The sequence below is a fragment of the Xenopus tropicalis genome, chromosome 9 (assembly GCF_000004195.4).
Source record: "Xenopus tropicalis strain Nigerian chromosome 9, UCB_Xtro_10.0, whole genome shotgun sequence".
In the NCBI taxonomy this organism is placed as follows: domain Eukaryota; kingdom Metazoa; phylum Chordata; class Amphibia; order Anura; family Pipidae; genus Xenopus; species Xenopus tropicalis.
In genome coordinates this window covers 56,544,048-56,559,971 of record NC_030685.2, presented here as the reverse complement: position 1 = coordinate 56,559,971, position 15,924 = coordinate 56,544,048, and the positions used below count along the sequence as shown (strand labels likewise).

The window sequence follows — 15,924 nt, the reverse complement described above, 5'->3', positions numbered from 1 at the left end:
CGAATGACATACTTTGGACCACTGAGCAACAGTCCAGTGCTGCTTCTCTGTAGCCCAGGTCAGGCACTTCTGCCGCTCTTTCTGGTTCAAAAGTGGCTTGACCTGGGGAATGCAGCACCTGTAGCCCATTTCCTGCACACGCCTGTACACGGTGGCTCTGGATGTTTCTACTCCAGACTCAGTCCACTGCTTCCGCAGGTCCCCCAAGGTCAGGAATCGGTCCTTCTCCACAATCTTCCTCAGGGCCCGGTCACCTCTTCTCGTTGTGCAGCGTTTTCTGCCACACTTTTTCCTTCCCACAGACTTCCCACTGAGGTGCCTTGATACAGCACTCTGGGAACAGCCTATTCGTTCAGAAATTTCTTTCTGTGTCTTACCCTCTTGCTTGAGGGTGTCAATGATGGCCTTCTGGACAGCAGTCAGGTTGGCAGTCTTACCCATGATTGCGGTTTTGAGTAATGAACCAGGCTGGGAGTTTCTAAATACCTCAGGAATCTTTTTAAGGTTTTTAGAGTTAATTAGTTGATTCAGATGATTAGGTTAATAGCTCGTTTAGAGAACCTTTTCATGATATGCTAATTTTTTGAGATAGGAATTTTGGATTTTCATGAGCTGTATGCCACAATCATCAATATTAAAACAAGAAAAGGCTTGGACTACTTCAGTTGTGTGTAATGAATCTAAAATATATGAAAGTCTAATGTTTATCAGTACATTACAGAAAATAATGAACTTTATCACAATATGCTAATTTTTTGAAAAGGACCTGTATTAGACTGTTTCCCTTGTAACAACGGAAGCTCCTTATCTGATAAACTATATGCCCCCTCACTCCTCCCCCACAACCATTTGCTAATCCCACTGCGCCGTCTACACTAGCTTTCCCATAAAACTCTAGCTCACCCCCCTTTTCTAGTTTAAACACTCCTCCAGCCTCTTAACCATGCTCTACCCTAGCACAGCGGACCCCCTTCCATTGAGGTGCAATCCGTCACGGCTGTATAGATTGTACCCCAGTGCTCTAGGAACCCGAACCCTTCCTTCCTACACCAGGACTTTAGCCACGCATTTAGCTCCCTAAGCTCCCACTGTCTCCCTAAACTTGCACGTAGCACCGGCACAATTTCTGAAAAAAATGAGATTGGAGGACCTTTCCTTAATCTTAATGGTAGTTTGTTCAGGGACTGCAACTAAACTGGTTAAGGGGATGGAAGATTTAAACTATGAGGTTAGACTGTCAGGTTTGGGGTTGTTTTCTCTGGAAAAGAGGCGCTTGTGAGGGGACATGATTACTCTGTACAATACATTAGAGGGGATTATAGGCAGATAGGGGTTCTTTTTTCCACAAAATAACAATCAGTGCACCAGAGGTCACCCCTTTAGATTAGAGGAACAGAGCTTCCATTTGAAGCAGCGTAGGGGGTTTTTCATGCTGAGGGCAGTGAGGTTGGGGAATGCCCTTCCTAGTGATGTTGTAATGGCAGATTCTGTTAATGCCTGGATGATTTCTTGAACAAGCATAGTATCCAAGGCTATTGTAATACTAATATCTACAGTTAGTATTAATGTTTGTATATATAGTTAATGTATGTGAGTGTATAGATAGGTCGGTATAGGTGTGTGTGTGCTTACTTGAAAGGGTTGAACTTGATGGTCTTTTTTTAACACTACGTAACTATGTAACTGGATGTGACCCTGTAGACTGGGTGCATGTCTAAAATTGCCTCTTTGTGAGGCCTTAGATGTTGGAAAGTGGATTTATTTGTTTCAAGTAAACCCTTGAAACAAATAAAAAAAAAATTGCTCAGAGCTCTCTTCTAAGCACTTTTGCAATTGACATGAATTATTTATGAAACAACAGTGCCACCAGCTGGTGATTTCAGGCAACTGCCTACAGTCAAGAAAAAAACGTAGTCAGAGACTAATTATCCTGTGATTATTATCATGTGTTTATAAAGCTCCAACATGAATATTCACTAAACAAACAGATTTACATACAAAGCTGGCAGTAATTGCTCTGACTTTTTGGTCAGTTCCAAGCAGAGCAACATCACAGGAGATTGATTTATGACTAACAATTTTTTCCCAACTGTAGCTAAATGCCACAAATGACCAGCAGGGGGTACTGTTGTTTTGTTAATAAATCATGTAAATTGCAGAAGAGCTTATCAGTTTTTCAGTCATTTGTTTTTGGGTTTACATTTCCTTTAACTGCTGGGAGATAGAAATCCTTGTGGCAAAAATCATATGGCCATTATCTCAGTATGATAGAAGATATTACAAACGATCTTAACCTATTCCACGTGGATTATCCCACTGTTTGTCTGTCAACAGCAGCAAGCTAAAACCAAGTTTACACTCAAAATATTAAAACCTTAGGATATTATGTCAGTTCATAGCAATAGCAATATGACATATTGCGCATATTCTCTGGCTCTTAATTGGGGGAAAATAAAGCAAACATACTTAGACATGCTCCAACACCATTTAAACAAGTATTTATTACCTTTGAAAATGGTAATGGTTTTGTACAACTGGGCAACTCCAGAGCCAAAATATAGGGTGCATTCACTTACCAAGGCATTAATCAAAGTGCAATTTCCAGCGCAATCACCATGTTTTTTTTGCCCACAATGCACCACTTTCCCTAGAATCCCATCCTTATTGAGGTGTTTGGTGTGAAAGTGACATATGCTCCATACTCTTTTAGCCCAGGTGTGCTGTGCCTATTCATGTAGGGTGCTGAGAACCCCTAGAGCTACTGGCTGGTCCGGAGGTAGCTCTGGGGTTACCATGTGTCAATAGATGCAGCAGCGCCCCAATCAGCTGGAAAGCAGGTAGGTCTGAACAGTGCTGAGTGCAACTATACAAATTTGTATATTTATTTTTATCCCTCTTTCCATTTTCAAAATGTTGGGAGGTAAGATATTTTGAAAATAACCCTGTAAAGACATTTATTCCTCCAACACAGTTGAAAAACTACGGTAGACTTGTTTTTTCTCTAAACATTTGACATATTGTCATCCAGGTCTGTACTGGGACAGACCATGGCTTTAAGCACACAGAGGCCCAACCAGCCAAATAAATAATGACTGTTTATGGCATCTTACAGTGTCCCCTCTGGCATTTGCCAAGAATCTAGAGATTGCCAGTCCTGGCCTGCTGTCATCTTTATTATATGAGGATATGATCTATGTCTTAGTGCTCTGAATCTGTGCCCAGGGGGTATATTTTCTCATTTCTGCCACATTCAGACCTTACTTTAAGCAACTTTTCATCTCTGTAGTAGCCGAGGAACACATTAAGTACATCCGTTTTGGATAGCCCTGAATTCTCATCCAAAAAATGTGTTTGCTTTTGGACAACATTTAAGGCTTGGCTTTTGTCAGGCACAAATGATTTAGCTGAAATGTTATTGTGGAAAACATGCAGGGATATGGTGCACCCCTACAGTTACAGTCTTGGCCAGCCACGGTTGCAGAGTAGGACATAAGCTTGAAACATGCTGACATTACACCTAAAGTAGATATATAACCTTCAAGATACCAGGTGCAACATGTTTTAAGCTTTTTTTGTACTTGGCAACACCACCACAAATTGATGGGCAAGATATTGTCTGGCAATAGGCCTTGGGAGAGAAATGCTCATGTGGGGGGATCCATGTCATTCTGCCAGGATGTGCCATCCTCTTATGTGCAGCCTCTCTGTGGGGTTCCTGTAGTTACCGACTGGTTTCATTCCACATTCAGACTAAAATTATTAGTCAGTGATGTTCTGAGGAATTAAAAACAACAAAAAATTTACTTAGCTGCTGATTTATATTTAGCTTCCTATATATGGGACATGGCATAGATTCTAGTAATTTCATACAAAATTCACGAGTCCATAAAGTAATTATCTTCCATTTACTTTTTACTCAAAACCTGTTTCAACACACAACATAGCGACGCCAACTCGTCCGTCCAGTCAATGCCCGTGGCTCCGCCTTTGAACATGACCAAATACAATAGCTGTCATTCCGTATAAACACAGCTGGCGTTTCGCCATCGCACTTTCCACTCAAGCCGTCGCTCGATACGCACAAGAACTCGATGTAAAAGAACATAAAAATAATTCGTATTTAATACCAATACCACGTATAGTTCCTGCCTCTTTATGTCACACTAGCGGCGTAGCTAAGTATGTGCTCTTGTGAGGAAAGTGCAGTTGTGGGCGGGATGACCAAGATGGCGTGCGTGTTGGAGCCTCCGCTCCGGATGAGCGTGTTATCTGTAAGTACCAGCCTGGGGGAGGCTGCAGACAGCGCTATTTTGCAGGTGGCGTGGCTTCAGGGAGAGGGTGACCCACCAATGCGCCTTAGGGCAGAAAGGCACCTGCTCAGGCGGAAGTTATGCTAACTTCTCTAGAAAGGCCTGCTGGGCACTTGCCTATTGCGCTGGGATGAGAACATTGGGCGCAGTGCTGCGATTTATAGTCACTGTTATAATGCACTTACACCAGCACTGATATTCCCCTCTTCTAATGCAGCTGCTCGCAGTAATGTCTATAATAATAATGTTTCTGATGTTTTATTAAGGGAACCTTTAGTAGCTAACTGCCCAGCAGGCACTAAATAGTAAGTCTCACTATTACTGGCTGGGAGGTCACAGGTGGGCAATGCTTTCTTGGTCCAAATGGAAGATAGTGCCCAATAACACAACCAAGCCCCCCTCACCATATATAGATTCCACCTTCTATAGTGCATGGACCTTGGAGAATGTGAAGCATTTAAACTGTACCATATAATATTTAAACATTTACTGTGATTTGCTCTGTCCCATTTAACACTGTATGTGCTTATATATTGAATCTGGGCACTTGGTCCCATTGCCACCAATCAGTTCTTAGCTCTTTTCAGCCAGCAGCATGTGTAAGCAAAAATGTGATTGGTTAGTAGACTGTTGGGGTTCTAGAAGAGCAGACTTTTAGACCATGCACAGTGAGGACCCCCTTTAGAGGTATGTTATTTTATATGTATAGAGGGGTATACAGGCTGACGTGCAACAGCTCCATGCGCTCCCACAAGCAACATTGGTATTGTTAAGCTTGTTAAGAAGTCAGAAGAATTTCATCTAAAACTGGCCATAGAAGGGGTGATAAAAGCTGGCAGCTTGGTAATCGGTTGGTCTTACTGATTATCTGTCTAAAAGTCAGGCATATATCAGGCAGGTTTAGCATGTACACAAATAGAACGAATAAAAACTGAATATGAAATTTTACAAAACAGGGAACTAGTTTTTGTCTTAACAATATTTCATAAGACAAAACTGTATTTTTTTTTACATTGTTCATCTTAAAGGAACAGTAACACCAAAAAATGAAAGAGCTTTAAAGTAATAAAAATATAATGCACTGTTGCCCTGTACTGGTAAAACTGGTGTGTTTGCTACAGTAACACTACTATAATTTATATAATAAGCTGCTGTGTAGCCACGGGGGCAGCCATTCAAGCTGGAAAAAAGGAGAAAAGGCACAGGTTACATAGCAGATAACAGATACGTTCTGTTCTGCTATGTAACCTGTGCCTTTTCTCCTTTGAATGGCTGCCTCCATGGCTACATAGCAGCTTATTTATATAAATTATAGTAGACTTTCTGAAGTAAACACACAACTTTTACTAGTGTAGGGCAGCAGCACATTATATTTTAGTTACTTTTATACACTTTCATTTTTTGGTGTTACTGTTCCTTTAAAGGAGAAGAAAAGGTAAATCACCCCCCAGTGATATTCTGGGTTGGTGCTCCTATTAGCAGAAAACCACACCAGCCTGGGGTACCTGTGACCAAGCGATCCTCTTCCTTCTTCTGCATTCGCGGCACTTGTTCATGTGCACTTGAGTGAAAAGCTAACCTTAAATAAGATGGCTTTTTCATTCTACTGCGCATGTACTGGCCCCAGGATTCTAAAGGTATACAGGAAAAGGAACAGGATTGCTTGGTCCCATGAACCCAGAACGGTGCAGTTTTCTGCTAACAGGAGCACTGGCCCGGGGTATCAGGTAAGTGATTACAATCGGGGGGGGTTGGGGGTTGCTCCTAACATTTTGCCCCCCCAGTGATTGTAACTTTCCTACACCTTTAAGATGTAAAATTCTAACATAATTGTGTGCAAAATATGAGATGCTTAGTTTGTGTTGGGTTGTAATATAGCACGGCTTTCAAATAATCTAGTTCCTAAAAAAAATATTTTAATGTTTTGCAGAATTGTTAGTATTTGTTATTTTTATTCTGTTTTCTATTTATATCTCTTTTCACTGAACCTTGTAAGATCTATTCTAATCTCCAGAATAGCTATAGATATTGCATAAAGGATTTTTACTGGATTAAGGTGGTTTTACCTGGGGATGGGGAGGGAGGCTGTTATTCAAAATATTAAAGGGCTAAACTCCACAAGCCCTTTTGTCGGATGGTGTAGGATTGACCAAACACACAGTTTAGTTACTCAAGTACAAGGTCCTGTTTTATTATTACTAGGAAAGCACTGAATCCAAGATCGTTTGGCCAAGATTTGGCCTTTTACAGAAGGATTCTGAATCCACGTGCCTGGGAGAACTGAATCTGAATTCTTAAAATCATGTGACTTTTTGTCACATAAACACAGCAAAGCAATCTATTCTTTTAACCCCCACCTTATTTACATATGCAAATTAGGATGCAGGTTCAGTTTGGTATTCAGCCAAATCTTTAACAAAGGGTTTGGTGTTTGACCAAATCCCAAAATAGCGGGTTCAGTGCATGCCTAATTATTACAGAGAAAAAAGTAAATTATTTTAAAAAATTAGAATTATTTGCTTGAAATGGGCTCTTTGGGAGATGGCCCTTCCCTTAATTTTTTGCTTTCTGGATAATGGGTTAACAGATAAGGGATTCCATATCTGTATAATATGTTTACTGGTGTTCTAAAGCACTAAATTTGATTGTATCAATGACAGTAGGGAAGAAGCAGAAGAATTAAATGACTTAAGGTGGCCGTACACAAACTGATAAAAGCTACCCTTTTGATCTTTCCGGGCCGAGTTGGGCAGGTTTGATATTTCCGACCCATTTTGTCCAGCGTGTGGGTGGCTGGCCAAATTAGGCCCAAATCTACTTGTTTGGCAAGATTGGCGAATGAGCAGCTCTGGCAGTGTATGGCTAGCTTTGGAGAGAAACCCAAATTTATAGGAATTCCTTGCAAATGCACCTGTATCTTTGTTTTACTATTAGGATAGTCTTATGTTTCATTTGTTTCTAAGTGTATCACTAATCTAATTCCAAAGAATTCTTTTAGGAAGGATTTTATTATTATAGTTTGTGTATTTTATTGTTTTATTTATATAGTAACAATTTTCTTTAATTTTTTTATTTTAAAAAATATTCAATTTGCACATACAGCCCTATAATATATGGGGGAGAATGAAAAGAAGCGTTTTATGTTTTTTTTCTGTCCTTATAAATGATCCGATTCCACCAGTATTTGGAAGAAATACTCATCTGTGATGGCAATTTACATTTCTTAAAATGGGGCACTTAATGATCTAAATGTGGGATTTTTGGGGAATTTTGTGTTTCGCTGTCAGTGTCGTAATCGCTGATACCAATTATAATTGGTACTAAATTTGAGTATTTCATAATTTTTTTGCTTATTTATGTAAAGTTCTCTCCTAATGAGAGCTTATTTCTCTCACTTGTTAATATTTATGATTGTTTTGTGCCATTTTCATTTAATCCACACTTTGTTTTTCCTGCAGTGCATATAGGTTGCCTCTCCTCTAGGATTATCCTGGGTATACACAACAGGTCATAAACTGCTGAACTTGCAGAATGATCTAGTCATTCAGAATTTTGCAATACCTCCCAGCATCTGTTCTGTCAAAGAACAGGGTAGTGTTACATAAATAAACATGGATCCCTCAACTACTTTTGACAGCCCTATGATTTCTCCTGCTAGTGCTGCTGGAGTAACCTGGCTGCTTTTAGTTACATGTCTTAGCAAGTGTTTTATTTCATGTAAGCATTTTTGTTTTGAGCATCATTATATTTTACTCCCATTTTCTGTTTCAGGAGGTTACTGCGAGCAGTCGCCATTATGTTGACCGTCTCTTTGATCCAGATCCCCAAAAGGTCTTACAGGGAGTCATGTAAGTTTAAATAAAATTGTGGTCAAAAATATATATATGCGCCTACCCATTCCTTTCTTACTTGGTTCATACCAATAAGGACCTCTACTTATTAGTCTGGTCCTGTTTTGCAGAAGAGAAACTGCTCAACCACCTTTAGGGGCAGATTCATTAGTACGAGTTTGAATCCCGAAATGAGAAAAATTCGGATTGGATACGATAATTTTTGATGATCGCAAATATCACGAAAATGCTTACAAAAAATCGTATTAGTCATGATAATATCGTATTGGTGATCCAAAAGTCACTAAATTTTCGTATACGAACGATTGTAAACGGCGGGAAAACCTTTCTGACTTTGAGCCTCCCATAGGACTCAATGGCACTCTGCAGCTCCAACCTGGCACAAGGAAAGTTACGATACTGAAGCTTGAATGAATCCGAAACTTTCGTACTCGGCGCGACAATACGATTTTGTCTCACAAATTTTGCCTCAAAGTACGAAAAAGTCGCAGAGAATACGCTCAGTGCAAAAAAGTCAGATTCGGACTGATCGTAAAAATCTGCCCCTTAGTGTTCACAACTTTAGTGTTCAGTTCCCGTATTCTGTTCCCAGGAATGGTTTTGATTTTTTTTTTTCTTATACCTAGAAAAAAGTTGCTTTCCAGTTAATGTCAAGTTTTTATTTCAAGTCACCTTCTTTCTTTCTACCTAGCAATTTTCTGTATCCTTTAAGACTTTCTCTATTAAAGTAACCTTTATTAGGGTAGTTCCAATTGTTCTCAGTGATTCTAAGGGTTAGTTGCTGAGGAATTATCTTGTGTGTCATTGCGCTTATGTAAATTATGATGGCATATTTTCTCTGCTTTTCTGCCAGATTAATGCAAATAATTGTCACTCTTGTCAGACTATGAATAAGAACAAAACTGTACATCCAGGCGTGGATCCAAATACCTGACCAACTGCCATGCAGCATAGCTCCACTTCACTTTTTTATCTGCACATTTACCTTACCATAACAGATAGCCTGCAAGATTTGCCAACATGCCTGATTCCTGAACTGGCCAATATACATAATACATGGATACATAATATGTGTGTAGCCAGCCTTATTCTCATATTTAACACTTTCACCTATCAAAAGATACCCAAATAAAACATTTCTGTTGTTTCAACTACAGCAAAGTCAACACACTTACTGCATTTACGCAGTGCAATACTGCAATATACATAGATTTACACATATGTGGCTTGTATGCACACTACCTCTGTATTATGTGTAGTGTATGATCCTCAAATGTCTTTCTACCTCTAGCATCTAATGTCTTTCTACTCCAAACTGACAAACTGCAAAGCTATGCTAAAGGCAGCATTTCTTTTTTACATTTCTGAAAATATTGAAATTTGACATATTCGTCAGACACAATTTGTTGCATGCAAAGATAGAACCCTCTTAATATGAACGCCTGGAATCTACTGAACAGTTTGATGCTCAATTTGCGTAGATTTAGAAAAGTATGTGGCATGTAGGGACCCTAAAATGAAAATAGTGTATAAGAAAAATCTGTGTATAATATGTTGTATGACATCCCCTTACAGTATATAGGTGCTCTTTATTTGTACTTGTTCTGGTGTCAGTCCTGTGATGTGACTGCCCCCTTGGCTTGTTGCTGAGCAAGTTGTCATGGTTTCTGTGTGGCATGGACGGCCAAATCATAATTTCTGGTACTGTACCGCAAAGTGAAGATGGCCACGTTTGAATCTTTTAATAATTTGTATATTATTAATGATACCTTAGTATAAACCTCTGTATGGTGTGTGTGTTATGCACACATTTTAAGGATTGCACTTTACTTTCTAAAATGTTATTGAATTCCTCTAAAACAAATATATATATATTTATTGTTTTTTTTTTTTTTTTTTTTTTAGAGATATGAAAAATGCAGTTATTGGAAACAATAAACAGAAAGCAAACCTCATTGTTTTGGGTGCTGTACCAAGGTATGTTAAGTTGCCTACTGCATCTGCAAATGGCAGCCATTTTTAAGGGTGTGCTGAATACATGGGTCTGTTGTAGAAGGGTTCTTAGCATGCCAACAGGTTACATACAGGACCAAACTTAGGGACTGTATGTGACTTTCCAAACAAAAAAGTATAACTTTTTGTTGCTGCATATAAAGAAGTTTGTGTAGACACTGCTATAAACCACTACCTCAAATATAATTATCAGTTTTAATGTGTGTGCAGGAAAAGAACAACCGTTTCTTATACCAACATTCTGCCTCTCTTTTGTATTGAGACAAATTCCATCCCCCAGTATTTTCTTCCTGAAGCACTTCTTTCCTTTATAACTACCTGCCTAAAAATGCATGTGTATTATATCATTATATCATATATCATCAAATTTTCAAACAAATCAAAAAAACTTGCAGAACAACATACATGCGGGTAGCAAAAAGTGGTGGTGATGGTGCAGAAATTTGAGACATTTTAATTCCCATGGTAGAAAACTATTTCATATACAGGTATGGGAGCTGTTATTCAGAATGCATGGTACTTGGAGTTTTCTAGATACGAGGATTTCTGTAATTTGGATCTCCAAAGCTTAGGTCTGCTAAAAATAAGTTATACATTAAATAAACCCAATAGTATTGTTTTGCCTCCAATAAGTATTAATTATATCTTAGTGCAAGGTACCATTTTATTATTACAGAGCAAATGCAATATAATTTTAAAAAAAATTAGAATTATTTGATTAAAATTGAGTATGGAACATAGCGTTCCCCTAATTTGGAGCTTTCTGGATAACAAGTTTCCAGATCCCTTACTTGTATACATATATAGCAAGAATCATTGAGAGATAATTTCGTTTCCTTTATGATATCCGCTAATGAACTTGCATTGTTTGCTAAAGGCCTGATAGCTATTCTGTTCATCAGTGGTGAAAGAGACTAGCATATAAGATTTTAGGGCATTGTAAATGTGGTCAGAAAAGACATGTAGAAAATAAAGAGACATGTAGAAAAAAAAACTAAGAAGGTTTAAAAGTTGATAGGTGAGGCAAATGCATGATTATTCTGTACAGGCATGGGCTATATTATTCAGAATGCTTGGGACCTGGTGTTTTTTTAAGGGGTCTTTCTGTAATTGGGATCACCATTCCTTAAATCTACTAAAAACATGGAAAAAGATTGTTTTGCCTTCAATATGGATTTGTGCAGCATTGTCCCCTTCAATTATAATGTATTGTTTAATTTTACAGAGAAAATGGAAATCATAAAAAATAAGAATGATTGATTGGCTTTGAATCGACTGAGGGATGATTACTGGTTTACATATAATGGATCCTATACTTGCAAAGATCACACTTTGGGAACTATCCGGGCTGTTGTCTAATGTTAGTATCTGTTTCAACAGATTATTGTATTTGCTTCAACAAGAGACTTCAAGCACAGAGTTGAAGACTGAATGTGCAGTGGTTCTAGGCAGCCTGTCAATGGGCACAGAAAACAATGTTAAATCCCTGCTAGATTGTCACATTATTCCAGCCCTGCTTCAAGGTATCTCTGAACCAGTACAGCAGTTAACCATCTTACATAGTGTGTTTAATGTCTAGATATATCCTGTTTTTGTTATACTGATTCTGTTATTTTTACTTAGGTCTGCTGTCATCAGACCTACGATTTATTGAAGCCTGTCTTCGATGTCTACGTACAGTTTTCACTAGTCCAGTGACTCCTGTGGAACTTTTATACACTGTAAGCTATAGCTCATAGTGGATTATTTTGCTCGTTTGCATTGCTGTTTAAATTGAATTTCTTATAACATTGTCTGTTTTTAGACTATAAGCTCTGTTGAAAAGGGCCTTGCTTGCCTCCTGTATTGGTCAATATTTGTATGTAGTCTGTTATCCCATCTTTGTTCAGCACTAAGGAATATGCTGCAATACTATTACTATTACTATTTTTTTATCCAGTTTGTTAATCTTGGCTTAGCATATTTCCCATACCAGCTAGAATAAAATATGCCTTTACTATATAGGTAATTATAGAATTAATGTAGAAGGGATGTCTCCCATATGGTCTATGTGTTTATAAAATACTCATATGTATTTGCTAATGCACAGTGTTAACCAGTGATGATCAAGCGTGTCTTTAGGGCCAAGACACATGGAGCTACTTTGTAGCAGCTACTTGTCACAGCTACAAATGCCAAAGAATACTGTGCCATAGACAGTACTGAGAATTGCCTCTGCTAAAACACACATAGAGACAATTATTAATAAATTATCAGCATTATCTATTTTTGTAGCCTGGCAAGTAGCTGCTACTAGTAGCTCTGTGTGTCTTCGCCCTTATGCCCATCAACTAATGGGAGGGGGAGATAAAAAGCTACAAGAAAAAACAAAACAACAAAAAAACCCTTAATGGTAGAAATCTTTGCCATAATAGAAAGGGTAACTTTTGAATGGCACAGCAGAGCTGTTTATGAAGCATACCATCTCTTTGTGGCTCACTACTTTATTTTAACTCCTATACACATCACATAGTAATGTGATACTAGTAATAATAATATGTACTTAAAAGGTTTAAGCCTGTCAAGGTGTTTGCTTGTATTTTTGACTTCAAAAGGTTAAATATACTTTATAGAATTTGCTGTATTGTACAGAATTAGCAAAGGAAAGTTTTTAATTGAAATATTGTAATTTGTATTGTAATTATGCTGATCTATATTCTGCCTTTCTCTCCAGGATGCATCGGTTATTCCACACCTCATGTTGTTGCTCAGCAGATCAGTATACGCCCAGGAGTATATATGTCAGATTTTTGCTCACTGCTGCAAGGTAAAGTAAACATCTGTGTTCCACTGAAGTAAGCAAAACCTATATAAAAAGGCAGTGTGTTTTAAAATTGTTTGAAAAAAGACATGGGGCGTTTAGTTACAGCTGATGAAATGTTCAACGCTCTGCAAGGATGGGCCTTTTAAACTTTCAAGCCAGATTGGCAAGCTTTCCAATTATCTCAGCTACACCCTTTGGCTTCACAGTATGTTTACTTGGCCATACACCGCAAAGCATTGTGCACCTTTTGCAAATGAAGCAAGTTGCAGTAACACCCATGCAGGCTGGATCAGTATCACTGGGGGGTCATTTATCAACACTGGGCAAATTTGCCCATGGGCAGTAACCCATGGCAACCAATAAAACTGTTGCAATTATTGTTCTACCTCCAGCTGGCTAAAAAAAGCCAATTGCTGATTGGTTGCTAAGGGTTACTGCCCATGGGCAAATTTTCCCAGCGTTAATAAATTAGTCTGCATTTTGGGGCAGCTTCCATATATTAAATGTCCTTCTTGACATAGCTTGACAGACAACAGAGGCACTTTATAAACTGGGATAAATTCCTGTGAAATACCAAATATTGCTGAAGATTATTAGTGCATGCTTGGAAATGTGCTTTGAGCTTAGGCTCTCATCCAATCAATGTAGGGGAAAAGCAGGAATTGCTTGACACTAGCTAATGTGGTTTTTTTATGTTGCAGGGGCCAGACCATCAGACAATATTATTTAATCATGGTGTGGTCCAGAATATCGCTCATCTATTAACATCAGTGTCCTACAAAGTAAGACAATACCCTTTTTTTAATTTCTGATGACAGCTTTCAGTGCATTCTGTGGTTGTGGCTTTAACCATAAACTGTGTGCAGATCGGATTACAGCTGAAATGGTTATAATGGGTAAAACACTAATTTTGTTCTCTAGCACATATTTCCTTATTTAATGATTTTCAGACTTTTGAAGCTGTTTTAGTAGTGTGTGTTCCTCTAAGTGAAATGATTACGAAGTATTCAATTTAACTGAATTCAATTTAATTGAATTTAATTAAATATGAGTATTTAATTTGCCATTAGCTCCTATTCGGATAGTTAATATCCTTCCTTGCCCACTAGAATGCAACCATGCTTTTCAGGCCATGAATCTGTTATTTTGCAAGTAACAAAGAATTATTCTGTACATGTTACACCTTATGTTTTTGGCTTCTGTACCAGCCCAAAGCCACACAGCCCTTTAGCAGAAAATACCAGTGCCTCTGAAGAGACACCCAGTAGATTCCCACAGTTCTCACAGCACATGCTCTGAACTGCTTCGTTATCTTAGTTTAGACACAGACTTACAATATACAGTATACAATAGAAAATTCACAGTGCAAGTCTAATTAGAAAATAGTTCACATTAAATGTAAGCATAGAAACCAGAATGCAACAGACATGTGGCATGTTTCTGCTAATGTTTTGAAAATTTTAAACAACCCCTAAGCTTAGCTTTTCAACAGCAGCCCAGAGCACACTGAGCATGTGCAGTGCCACTGGTATGTGAAAGATGGCCTAACAAGATCAAAGAGGGAGAGCTGCTGTGGACAACTTTGAAAGCATGGAACATTACTGTTATAGGGCTGCTGAACCTCTTGGCTGGTACAGTAAGTTCATTATATAAAATACAGTGTTCTAGCAGTATTGTTTTTTTTTATACTTTTGTTCTGCCTTAATAACAATGAACAGCTTGGTAATATGGGTATTTCCTTATGTCATCTTAGGTACGTATGCAAGCATTAAAGTGCTTTTCAGTCCTAGCATTTGACAATCCCCAGGTGTCTATGACCCTTGCAAATGGTATGTACATTTTGCAAAATATTCTATGTTTGTCAATACACTTTGGGGACAGTAATAAAACCTTAGAATAAAGCTGGATTCTTCGCAATTCTGTATAGGCTGCATTGGTTGCAGTTGCCTTCACCTGCTGATATAATTGCAGAGAGATAGAATACTATAAAGTTTTGTTCAAATGAGGCTAAGGTAGACAGACTTGAACAGTAATGAATAAATATTATTGAGGGAGCAATAATGGTGACTTTTGCTAGTGTTGTTATAGTTCATAACCCAAAACACTTGGGTTAAAGAATAAATCTCTCCCCTCTCATAAGTTCTCCAGAGAGAAAAAAAGCCACGCATAGCTGAAGAACTTAAAAAATACATTTCTGCAGATTTGTGCAGCATCTTATTTTGCCCCATTGACCTCATGTGCTGCCCTAATCCTGCTGGTGGACAGTCTAGGTTTACCCCATTCAGTACCTGTTGAAGGCAAGCTTAAATGATTTAATATCCAATTGGTAACCCCATTATTTTCTTTTAAATATCTTTATAATGCATTGCATTATGAAGATCTGCGGTAAGGCTGAACAAATGAGTGTGAGTTAGGGAGAGAAGCAGAATGGAGGCCCAGAATTCCAGTAAATTGCTATCCCAGTGTTTTTCATATCTTTGTATGTTCAATGTTTTGATTATGATATCATACTTGTGTAGGGTCTGTATAAAGATTGAAAGCTTGGCAGTGATATGAAAAAACTGGATTTGAAGGCATGTCCCGACATATATGGAATAAAGTACCATGATTAAATCTACTGTCAATGTTAGAAGCCACTACAGTAGTTCACTATTTGTGCGTAGCCTGTTCTTTCTGCAACTGCATGCACTTCCTTGTGTTTTCTGTTTCGACCCAAATTTAAAAAAAGTAGCTTTAAAGGAGATGTTAAGTAATTTTTTTAAATGCATATGTAGGTTCTTAGCACTAAACTATACAACTTATAACTTATAAACAATAACTGAATTATGCAACTTTGTCATATATGTCTGTAAAAATGTTGTACCTGTTCTGAGATACAAGCAATTTCTGCAGCTTTCCTTTCTCTCCCTTGAAGTTCAATGGCTGCTGCCTGTCCTACTCCCTGGTG

The 15,924-nt window shown here is 38.2% G+C and overlaps 1 protein-coding gene and 1 long non-coding RNA gene across 4 annotated transcripts in view; one reads left to right on the top strand and one right to left on the bottom strand.

Annotated features, from left to right (window-relative positions):
• Window positions 1-2,481: 2,481 nt before the first annotated feature.
• Window positions 2,482-3,998, bottom strand: LOC116407518. Its single transcript, XR_004220381.1, has 2 exons — window positions 3,910-3,998; window positions 2,482-3,774 (listed from the first exon to the last, which is right to left on the bottom strand). It is a non-coding gene; the product is annotated as an uncharacterized LOC116407518 (long non-coding RNA).
• Window positions 3,999-4,167: 169 nt separating this feature from the next.
• armc8 (armadillo repeat containing 8) overlaps window positions 4,168-15,924 on the top strand; it is a 39,973-nt gene continuing 28,216 nt past the window's right edge. For 2 of the 3 annotated variants that reach the window (XM_012970372.3, XM_012970371.3), the window contains exons 1-8: window positions 4,168-4,271; window positions 8,082-8,158; window positions 10,067-10,138; window positions 11,555-11,697; window positions 11,798-11,895; window positions 12,888-12,980; window positions 13,679-13,759; window positions 14,731-14,806. In XM_012970372.3, the coding sequence (XP_012825826.1) occupies window positions 4,182-4,271; window positions 8,082-8,158; window positions 10,067-10,138; window positions 11,555-11,697; window positions 11,798-11,895; window positions 12,888-12,980; window positions 13,679-13,759; window positions 14,731-14,806 (730 nt within the window). In that variant the 5' untranslated portion in view covers window positions 4,168-4,181. The remainder of the gene's footprint in view (window positions 4,272-8,081; window positions 8,159-10,066; window positions 10,139-11,554; window positions 11,698-11,797; window positions 11,896-12,887; window positions 12,981-13,678; window positions 13,760-14,730; window positions 14,807-15,924) is intronic. The other variant, NM_001011463.1, reaches the window with a different exon arrangement.